This window comes from Myotis brandtii, unplaced genomic scaffold (assembly GCF_000412655.1).
Source record: "Myotis brandtii unplaced genomic scaffold, ASM41265v1 scaffold237, whole genome shotgun sequence".
NCBI classification, from domain to species: domain Eukaryota; kingdom Metazoa; phylum Chordata; class Mammalia; order Chiroptera; family Vespertilionidae; genus Myotis; species Myotis brandtii.
In genome coordinates this window covers 6,270,926-6,282,923 of record NW_005358943.1, presented here as the reverse complement: position 1 = coordinate 6,282,923, position 11,998 = coordinate 6,270,926, and the positions used below count along the sequence as shown (strand labels likewise).

The 11,998-nt window shown below is 37.0% G+C and overlaps 1 protein-coding gene across 1 annotated transcript in view; it reads right to left on the bottom strand.

The window, feature by feature from the left end:
* Positions 1-3,821: 3,821 nt before the first annotated feature.
* Positions 3,822-11,998, bottom strand: part of LRP6 (low density lipoprotein receptor-related protein 6) — a 134,965-nt gene continuing 126,788 nt past the window's right edge. Inside the window, exons 21-23 of the mRNA XM_014540204.1 lie at positions 11,469-11,605; positions 10,492-10,589; positions 3,822-7,736 (exon numbers count right to left, since the gene is read on the bottom strand). Of these exons, the coding sequence (XP_014395690.1) occupies positions 7,442-7,736; positions 10,492-10,589; positions 11,469-11,605 (530 nt within the window). The 3' untranslated portion in view covers positions 3,822-7,441. The remainder of the gene's footprint in view (positions 7,737-10,491; positions 10,590-11,468; positions 11,606-11,998) is intronic.

Here is an 11,998-nt window from a genome sequence, read left to right as displayed (position 1 = left end):
TACATTTGGATGCCTTTCCTCATTAAGAATGCTCCATAACACCCTGTACATGGACAATATACTTAATACACTGTCCCATAAGAATAAGCCTTTCACACTGGATTGCAAACTCTTTCGTAGACAAGTATTACGGCTAATTTAATTTTGCATATGTAATGTCTGGCATATTTTCAGTGCACAATTGCAGAATCATATCCTAGCCTTACTGCTGTGTCCTGTAAATCAGTAAAATTGGAGTATGGCCTATGGCATATGTAGTTTCAACAAGCTCTTCAAGTGTTCCAATATCGTCTACAGCTTCCCACTAAAATGAATAGTAACTGAATTTAATCTCCTGCTTAGGACAAAAAATTAAAAAAAAACCCAAAATATATGAAAGAAATGAAAGAATAGTTTCTAAGACATTGTGTATCAGGCAATGAAGAACTGGTCCCTGAGAGATGAGAACAGTGAGGCCTATGCTTGCTTGCCCGAGAATACTGCAGGTAAAGAATGTTCAGGCTATGCTGGAAGGAGGGGAACCCACACAGGGCTCAGCAATCTCCCTGAATAGAGAAAATAGTGCCTAGGAGTCCAGGAAGGCCAAGGCAGCTAAAGTTTGCAGGGCAAATAATGGAGAGAAGAGAATTGCACAAAAAGCTTCAGAGATCTAGATAGGTCTCAAATTTTCAGGTGAATACTGAGTAACCCATGCATATAAAGACATTACCCAAGGCTTTGAAAAAGAACATCTGAAAATATTAAGAGACCACTCAAAACTCACACAGGTTTGGGAGCAGTGTCTATTTCCACTATCCAGAATGGAAAAACCTCAAAATTTGTATGGCAATAGGTAAAATACTCAGAAGAATTTTGCCTCAGTAATGGGGGAAAAAATTAGCCCTAAACTAAACATACTTCTGGTTCTGCCCAACAAAGGTGAAGAGCAAGAACCAAAAAGATTAAACTGTTACCAAGTAACCTAGCTGTCTTCCAGAATATAGCTCAAGAATCCTTATAGGATCACAAAAATATCCAATACTTAACATAACATTGCCAATGTCAGGCATCCGATTGAAAAATCACAATAAAAAAATGAGACCAATAATGAGAAAAATCAAGAAATGGCACCCTGGAAATGATACAACCGATAGAATTGCTAGACAAGAGCATTAAAACTATTAATATTCCATATGCTCAATAAGTCAAAGGAAAGACTGAACTTCTGAAGTCCACACAGAAATTATAAATATGATTTAAATCAAACTATTGGAGAAGAAATGAAAAAAGTTGACCAGACTGGGTTAACAGCAACTACACATCGTAGGAGAACAGAAAAGTAAATTCAAAGACAAAAGAGAGAAATAAGACTGGAGGAAGAAAAAACAAAGCAATAGTGAAATGTGGACTGACTTCTACCAGCCAATATATGTGTAACTGGAATTAAAAATTTCGAAATCTGATGAAAACTATAAGCTCACAGAACCAAGAAACTCAATGAATGCTAACCACACACACACACAAAAAAAACACATATAGAAAACTACAGTAAGGCACATCACAAGTTGCTCAAAATCAGTGATTACAAAAAATCTTGAAAGTAGCCAGAGAAAAAAAGCACATTACACATTCAAAAACAAACAAAATGATAGCAAACTTTTCTTGTGAAACAATAGAAGACAGAATAAAATGTATCATCTTTAAAGCATCAAGAGAAAAAAGATTGTCAACACAGAATTCTATACCCAACAAAAAGATGTTTTAAGAAGGAAGGTGAAATCACGACTTTATGAGATATATAAAAGCTAAAAGAATCCCTCACCAGAATAAAGAATACGAGGGGTTAGCAAAGAAGCTAGGTAGCCCTTGCCGGTTTGGCTCAGTGGTTAGTGTGTTGGCCCATGGACTGAGGGTCTAGGGTTCAATTCCTGGTCAAGGGCACGTACTTTGGTTGCAGGTTCCATCCCAGGTCTGAGTCCAGTAACATGGGGGAGGCAACCAGTGGGCAACCAGTAGATGAGTTTCTCTCACATCGATGTTTCTCTCTTTCTCTCTCTCTTACCCTCCTCCCTCCTTCCCACTCTCTCTCTCTAAAGATCAATGGGAAAAAAATATCCTTGGGTGAGGATTAAAAAAAAGAAGAAGCCAAGGTAAGCTCTCTGATGTGAAAGTATCTACTAAGGAAAGACCTTTATATTAAAACTTGGTTTCCATTAATCACCTATTTGAGCTCAATCACTGACTAATAAGGTTGTATTTCATTTGAAATAAAAATAAAGGTGGGTTTTGGTGTGTCTGAAACACAATGGTTGTGTATCACAGCAAAGCCCAAGCAGCTGGTTTTAATTTCTTGCTGAAAAGAAACACTTTTATTTTCCACTGTTTTATTATAAAAATCAACATTTCATTTGTTACAACTCAGCTTATTGTAATAATCAAAAGGGGGATTTATACAAGGTATCTTTATACAGTTTACAATTAAAGCACTTATTTTACAAAAAGGGGGAACTGAATAGTGGACAAGGGCTGACCAAATGTTGGCCATTAAAATATATAAATACATCCTTGCAAAGCACCATCGTACCAAAGTCCATGGACAAGAAACACCAGCTGACTTTAAGACAAAACGAAGATTAAAGCTTAAGAAAAAATTTAAAACACATAAAGGATAAACATCTGAAAGCAGCACCAGATCCTTCACTTGCAAATAAGGCTAGTCCAGCTCAAGCTTCTCAGTATCCTCTTTACTCTAAATTTTTGTCACTAACCCCAGATACTTAATTTCACGTAACATTACATTTAATCAGACTCTCTTTGCTTTATTTTCCTTTTAATACCCATATTAAAGGAATGGTCATATATACATATTCACATACATATATATGCATCCCTACCCTGATTATATTTAATTTTAAAAAGAATGGACAGTTAAGCAAAAGCAGTTCTCTATAATTGTTTGGTGGTAACTTTTAGGCAAATCCTAACTAATGGCGGGGGGAAAAGTTTTTGTTAGTTCTATATGGTTAGTTTATAATTCTATCTGTAAAGTCATGAATATTTCTTTCAGCGGTTAACTTCATGGTTTAAGAATGCCTTACAAAAAACAGATACAGAGTGAAGTGTACCTGCACTGAAGAAGGGTGAGGATAGTAATTTCACTCTATATCAGTGGTTCTCAACCTTCCTAATGCCGCGACCCTTTAATAAAGTTCCTCATGTTGTGGTGACCCCCAACCATAAAATTATTTTCGTTGCTACTTCATAACTGTAATTTTGCTACTGTTATGAATCGTAATGTAAATATCTGATATGCAGGATGTATTTTCATTGTTACAAATTGAACATAATTAAAACATAGTGATTAATCACAAAAAAATATGTAATTATATATGTGTTTTCCGATGGTCGTAGGCGACCCCTGTGAAAGGGTCGTTCGACCCCCAAAGGGGTCGCGACCCATAGGTTGAGAACCGCTGCTCTAAATAATCTAGATTACCCTAAAAAAAAATCTACCTCCCCCCCCTACTCATGTAGTTTTAGTTTAATAAAACACAGAATTAAGATAAATATCCTGAGCATATAAATTTACAATACTCAAAATTAATAATATTTCAAAATTATAAATGTAAAATGACATATTTTAGGTCCAAATTCTGTCTAAAACATTGAAAATTTCAAGAGCTAACTTTTCAGACTATTATGAAATGATGCCATTCCAGAAGACAGAAACCACAATGCACCAGTACTTTCTAAAATCATTTGTTATTTCTCTCTGCTCATTTTAGGCTTGGGATAAGGAAAGTAATACCAAATAAAATTAAATTTCTTTAGTTTAAAAATTCTGAGAACGTGTTTTAAACAAATTTGATTATAAACTTCATGACTCAGTTAATGTCTACACCTAGTGTACAGTCTCATTTGTAGATGTCCAAATATTTGTCAGCTAATATTTACATACTCATATCCACAGTCCACACTATGTAACTTAATAAAGCATGACATATTTGGGGTTTGAAAAGCCCAAGATTTCTGTTTCTGAATTTTGTTAGATGTGAAATGGTAACCAATATGCAGATCTTATAGCATGCAAACCAATGGAGTGGCAAGAGATAAAACAATTTTAAAACTGCATGAAAAGCATCTAATCTAGACACAGGACTAGACAGGGAACAGCAGCAGTACATCTATCGCAGAGGAGCTTCAGGAAAGTCCCTCTAGTACCAGAAGTAAACAATGTCTACCATGATTACTGGTATCAGGGCACATAAATATACACAGTTTATTAATAGCCCAGGTAAGCTGCAGCTACTAACTGTACCTGAAGTATTCTTCATTAATGGGCCTTTACAGGAAATGGGCTTTTCCCCCAAAACTAATTGCTACCCAATAAAAATGGAGGCTATTTTTATATCCTAATATTGAATGAGTTGGCCCTATACAAATTATTGACTTAAGAGAATTTTTAAATGAACAAATGCAATCCTCAAACATCCTGAAATTTTACTGCTCAAACCACCCCGCTCTGACTTATCCTCCGGTACTAGATTTCTAAATACATAACATCCATTTAGAATAGTTGTTAAATGTATTAACGGTTCAGAGCAAAACTCCTCAGACCACTGTTCAGAAGACCAGGGCTCTGCAGGAGCCAAGTTCAAAGTTAGAAAAGTTCACGGTCATAAAAGACCATGTTGATGCGGAACAGCTTACTATAGTGCACTGAACGTATGCTCTGCTAAAATTAATTTCTCAGATAATTCTAAACATATCAGTAAGTGGGCATACTTTAAGACATGTTCAAAATAAATACTTTTTAATTTAAGGAATCTAATGAAATTTTATTTATTCTCCACTCATGGATGATGAATCTCACAATACATCAAATTAAAAACCCTTTTTGATTTTTTTTTCTCCCAATTTGTGCTGTCATGATTTGTGTGGTTTTTTTTTTTTTCCTTAGTTTTTCTAATTAAAGCTCTTGTGTTTAATAATCAAGAAAGTTTACTTAAGCTTAACTGTCCATTTAACCTGAGGGCCAATAAATCCTTCCTGAATTCTGACAATTCTCTCATTTTAAAGGTACTCCCCAAAACATTAAAAATCCATCTCAACTACCCCAGAAAGAGGATTCTGAGATTAAGCTGAACTGCCTTCAAATAATTTCAAATTGGCACACAAATTAGCATTTTGCAAGAAGAGGCCATTGCCATCGCAGTACAAGCACTTGGACTGAGATACAACAAGGCAATATTCTTCTTAGTTCATTATAGTGCAAGTTTCCACATGGGAAGCCCACCAGATAAAGATGCACATTAAAAAATGTAAACATATAGAATTCTCAAATTCTAATTGATACCCAGTTATTGCTAACCTTTCCATCTTCATTTAAGCATCAAGTGCCCGCGGTATGTCACAAAATGCACCTCTGTGTCCATTCTGTTGGGCTGTGAGCACACTGTTCCTTTCACAGGTAGAGTTACACTTGCTGACTGAGATGCAAGACACTGCTGGATCACCATTTATTCAGATGCAAAATCAAGTGCACAGGATTCTTACAAGGCGCACGGATTCTTATAAGGTGTCCCCAGCAATCTAACCAGTATTCTGAAACCACGTTTTTTTCTCTTGAAAAAGTTTACTTAGGCATTTTTTAATTGCTTAAAGAATTACTTCACCCTTGCTGATATTCTGAATCCTTTCTTCCATTGTTTTTCGTTGGGCCCTTAAATCCAGAGAGGCCTCTCAGCAAGACTGAATTTAAAAAAAACCATTCAGCAATAAACGGCCAACATTTGCTAAGGTAAAAAATACATTAGTTTAAAAACACATTCAATTTTAGCAGAGAAATGCTGGAAACACGTGTAAAGCAGGAAACTAACTTCTGGCAAGGTGGCAACGCAGCGCTAGAATCGTTCCACAGCTCAGCCCTGACAGCTGGGGGTGCAGCAGCCCGTACCATGCAGGCCAGGCAGGTTACAGAGAGCCTTCCAGTATCCTCTCCACCGAGTTCTGACGGCTGAGAAGTTAATAGTTTGCCTTCTCATTTAATCCGTATTGTTAAATTTGTTAAATCATCTTAATCCGTAATGGGATAAGAGAGAACACACACTCATATATATATATATAAGAGGTGATTATAAGGATAATTTAGATAATTTGAAAAAAATCTAATATTCACATTAGGTAACAAGAAAGATATTAAACTCATGTCACACGTTAGAAGAGGTATGTATGCAGACATCATTCTGAGAAAAATTGGCCTAAAGAACACAAAAATGTCATGAACAGTTACTAACGGGAAACCCTAATGATAACAAAACATTCTCCTTTTATATAGATTGTCTCTAACCAGAACATATTTTAATATTTTAGTAGGAAAAATATATATATAAATGATTTTATACTGTGATATTACATGCTGAAAGTACTGCAAGGATATATGATCAACTTACAACAAAAACATACGGTTAAATTTGTAATTCTTAAACGTTGCCTATATGTGTTGTAAAAAGACAGTTTAATGAGCATTAAAACAATCTTAGAAGAGGAGCAATAATATGTCTAACCTTTGATCATTATGCACAAACAGCAGTCAAATTGAAGAGCTGAGCCTACAGGAGAGTGGAGCGAGTATAAATATTAAAATAAAACCTTAATTTAGAAAATTCCATTTAATCAATCTTCAGATAACAAGCTTTGAATAAATCATGGTATCTTGGCAAACAGCCTACAGAGCTGCTGGGGGAGCAAGCAGGGTGAAAACCCCTAGAGGAGAAATTCTGAGAGGCGAGTGTGGATTCTGAGGGAGGGCCAGGAGGCTGCACACACAATCAGCCCCACAGCATCTCACCAGACAACTGATCTTCCTACAACAGCAACACCCAGATTGGATTTTTGTATCTGTTTTCCTCACTAAAACTGCTGGGTTCTAGAGAAGACAAAGTCCTATGTCCCAAGTTAATATTAATTCCATTTTCTTTCGTGATTTCTTATACTTGTAGGCCCTCAAGTGCTAGTAAACATGAAGGCAATCTGGCTACTTCCAAGCTGCTCTAAAATGGACTTAAATTTTTCTTCTTCTACTTTTATTTTTGGTATCAATAAAGCCCAGACATTCCTGGTCACTGATGCCTTTATTATTCCTGTTTCCTTGTACTCAGTCACTTCACTGGGTTTAAGGCATGCTTTGTGTATTTAGTTTGCAAAAATAAAACTTTTAGTACAAATTTATTTTTATACAAATTTTTATGGCACAAGCAGCAAATTTGCTGTTTTACGAAAATATATAAATATTCTTTTCTTCTGTACAAATATCTCCAGTATTCCCTACCCCATTTATAATTTTTAACTGTACATGGTCTGCCTCATCCTTCTCTAGTATCTCCCTCCCCCCCTCCAGATCTCAACCAAATCTGTATGTACATGTTTGCATTGGAGGCAGTCAGAGGAGGAGGGCCCCTCCTCAGGAGGAGTCTGTACAGGGAGAGGGTGGCGGAGGGTAGAGGTGATGAGAGTAGCTCCTCTCTGTGTATGGTGAAGGTGGGCAGCTTTCATAGTTCTCTTCTGCTGACAAGTATTGGCTTCGGGGTGTGGGAGGTGGGGGCACAGGCTCTGAGTCATAGTTCAAGTCACTAGTGTAGCCCTTGGCTGTTGCCACTGAGGTCATTCTCCGGCTGGGAGCATAGTCACTGTCACAAACATCTGTGCTGCAGGGTGTGGTTGGGGGTGCAAAGTGCCGGTAACTGTATGGCCTGTAGCTGGTATAGGGAGAAAACCAAGAGAAGAGTTAGTTTTATGGAAAAGTGGCTTTCCCTATCAAAATACAGAGGTATTAGATGTAAACTTCACATTGAAGATAATAAACTACAATCTAAATTTGCACAGACCAGGAGGTAATTTTCAAAGGCAGATTGGAAGTGGAAGGTAGCATGTATTTTATATTTGAAAATACAATGTGATTAGAGGCAATTGAAAATGAACAGGATGGAAATGCACAGATAAACTCAATCTAGACCCTGGATGTGCTCTTATAGCTTTACATTAAACTGGATAAAGAAATAAAAAAGAACTATTCAAAGTTGTACATAATGGTTATTTTTGGAAATCTGTCAGTTATACATTCAGCCTTTAGATATAGTGAGCCTCACCAATTTCTGCATGGTCTGTAAGAAGAATGGGTCTTCACACTTTTTTAAAAATATATATTTTTATTGACTTTTAGAGAGGGAGGAAGGGAGAGGTAGAGAGAGAGACACTGATCTGAGCGCGAAAACACCGATCGGTCTTACACGCCCCCTACCAAGGATTGAACCCTCAACCGGGACATGTACCCTAACAGGGAATCGAGCCTGCAACATTTTGGTGCAGGGGATGACCCCAACCAACTGAGCCATGCCAGCCAGGGTGGGTCTTCACACGCTTTATACTACTTAAAAGTGTGTATGTTCCTTCAACATTCTTCAACTGCTCTATAATTTACCTGATGAATAATTTAGTGATGTCTGAAGACTTCATTCTCTCTTTAAAAATCAAATACTGTACAAGCCAGACTGAATATTATAGACAGCCTAAGGGGCATATCTATCCCATTACTGTTCTTATCAGCAAAGGGAAACTGCTGTGGTTTCAGAGAAGGTTTTGATTCTCCAAAAGACAAGCGTATGGTCATAAGAGCAGCTTTACCTCAACATCAAAATGATAAATTCTAAATACCCATAGAGGACCAGTGAACTTTTAATATGTATTTGACATAACTTACTTCTTACCTTTTTAAATAATCTATAGTCGTTAATAAAGTTTGTAGCATGACTAACTAAAGAAAAAGGCATTGAAAAGAGAGGATCATACTAGTAAAAATAAGAGCTGACTTAACGTGCTAGTTTTTCTATCATTTCTATTTCTACCTGCAACTTCTTATATTCTAAATATATAAAAGTTAATCTTATATGCTTTCTCATCAAATACAGTAACTGCAACAGAGGGGCAAGAACAAGTGCAAAACTGAAGTAACAATCCACAAAATACCTAGTGATAGAGAGTACCACAGATTATATCCCAGGATACAAACCATCTGAGAGCATTAGGACTTGCCTCAAAAGAGAAGGTTGCCAGAAGACCAAGTGTCACATAACCTGCTGAGCAGGTTTTCTCAAGCTTTTTTTTTTTACTACCAATATTAACATGATGTCATAGTATTTTTTAGGTCTTATCTTTCTGTCCAGATAAAAGAGCCTTGATAAAATTTCTTGGCTCAACATTTAAAAAGCCCAATACTTCCATTTTCATGGGGAAAAAACAGGGAAAGGAAGGAAACAGAATTAACAAAATTCTTTCAAGTTCCAGTTTAGACAAAAATCTCAACAAATGATAAGTTTCACTCAGAAGAAACAAACTGGCCTTAATTTGAGATGTGGGAAATTATTAAATAAGAACTGGTTTTGATGTAATTATGTTCATTATAATCAAACAGTTTTTTATTCAATTTAAAGAAATTAAAGATTTAAAATAAATATTTAGGCCTTTCTTTTTTTTTCAATTTTCAGGTTTCTGCCTTTCTATTTTGGCTTTTAATTTATTTGTTAACCCTCACGCGAGGATATTTTTTCCACTGTTTTTTTTATTTTAGCTTTTTAAAAACAAACTTGTGGCAGGAAAAGCAACATTCAGTTCAGTGTCAAGCCTATCTCAAATAGCCATTATCTATTAACTGAACTGAGAATTCTGAATGAGGTACTACAACAAGTTTCCATTTGATTTCCACACATCTATGCAGCTACTTCAGGGCAATTTGACTGGAATACTAGGAAACACCTTATCTAGAAGATAACAGGCACTTGAGGACTGACATTAAATACCGGGCACTGAGTGTTTAAACAAAGAATATCAAGCTCTTGACTGTTGGCCTTTCAAATAAGAGAGACAAGTAGGGCAACACTCTAATACTCATGCTTAACCTGCTCACTATGTTCTACAGATCAGCTCAAAGGCACACTCCCCCTCTTAATGAGTTGTGACCTATTTCATGCAATTGTATGAGAAATACCTCATTTCAGGTCATAATAACACATGTAAGCAAGGGCTGAACAGAAGCTTCTCTCAAATTCTGTGCTCTTAATAACCCTGCTGTTTTAGAGCGCTCTCAACTCTCTGAACCATGTGGAGTTTTATTCCAATACTTCATATCCTTAGACTTTCTATCAAACCTAACCCGAGCAGTAACCTATTTCGAAATCAGTCATTTTGATAGGTAACTTTTCCTTAGAATATTGCAAAGCATTGAGGGCTATACTGTTATTCTAAAAGCCAGCATTTGTGACTCTCTTTTAAACACTGTATAATGCCCTGAAAGAAAAGAATCTGTGACAGGGGCAGTGTCAGCATTACCAAGACAAGAGGCCTAGTCTCTCTGTGACCATCATCTACTCACTTGGTGCTACATCAAGCCCGAGGTATTAGAATACCCCATCCTTCTAATAAATACCTCTATCTGTGTTAGAGGAGGAGGTGTATTACCTGTAGGACCTATGAGTGGAAGGACTGTTTGAAGAATAACCAAATTCCATAGTGTAATGTGATCGCTCTGTGGCTGGGGATGGCGGAGGGTTCAAAATCTAAAAGGAAAAATAATGAAATTATTAAAATAACAATGGTCCATCCCAGACAGAGACTATCAAACTTTCTTTCAACTTCTCTTCTTCCATCTCTACTCGTATTCGTTCCCATTACACTATTAGCACAATCCTTCCTCTGCAAAGAAGTGACCTTAGGTTTGTGGCTCTCCACTCCTTACGACACAGTTTCATCATGGCTAACCAGCTCAAGGTGATGAGAAGAAAGTCTATAATCTAAAAGTCACTGGTTTAAGTTCAGTAGAGCTGGGTTTTTTTTTTTTTAAATATATTTTATTGATTTTTTACAGAGAGGAAGGGAGAGAGAAAGAGAGTTAGAAACATCGATGAGAGAGAAACATCGATCAGCTGCCTCCTGCACATCTCCCACTGGGGATGTGCCCGCAACCAAGGTACATGCCCTTGACCGGAATCGAACCTGGGACCTTTCAGTCCACAGGCCGACGCTCTATCCACTGAGCCAAACCGGCTTCGGCGAGCTGGGTTTTGATTGTTGTTGTTTTTTTCAAATTATAATTGTTTAAAGAAAAATTACTGACTTAGGAGAAATACCACGTGCTTCCTCTTTTGGGAGGTCATGAGATAAATGAAGGTGCTGAGGCCTCTCAGGAGTTTCTTTTACCTACACAGAAAGTAATGTCCAGTGCTTTCAAATATGCTGTTTACTACACAGCCAACATAAAGATTTACAAGTGCTTGCATGGTGATGATAAAGCCTTCTTTGAACCTTATATGCCTGACTCCTATACTAAAAACCTTTTTACATTACCATCACTGAGCACCCACATTTAACTGAGTTAAAAATCTGAGATCCTCTGTTCTTAGCATTCAAAGTGAAATGAAGGAAACCAGACTACTTACTGCAGGGAAGTAAGTGCCTTTGGTGCTTGAAGAGCTACTTGATGAGGCTCCTGTGACATGAGCTCGGTCATAAGGGGGTCCACTGCTTCCCCCCATGATACTGAGGGAGCTGATCATTGATTTACCTCGAGACATTCCTAAAATGAAGGAGGACAAATACGGATGAGTAAGATCTATAAAACAGTCAAAGAATTTGACTTTTAAACAATATATGCCTTCTTTTTCTAATAATTGAAAACATTTAATGGAGAAGGGAAATGAATACTCTCTAAAGTGAACACTTCCATTGAGAGCTGGCCTAGGACAAGGCCAAGAATAGCCTCTTCACCCCCCCCACCCCTCCCCACACACACCCAGAATGGAAGCAGAGCTCTTCAAAATGACAGGTTTTCAACCTCTTAAGGGATCTGAGGAGAGTGGAGGTTGTGCAGCAGGTTAGACTAACAGATCTGCACAAAAAGAAACTAAACCCATTTTTTTAAAATATATTTTATTGATTTTTTACAGAGAGGAAGGGAGAGGGATAAGAG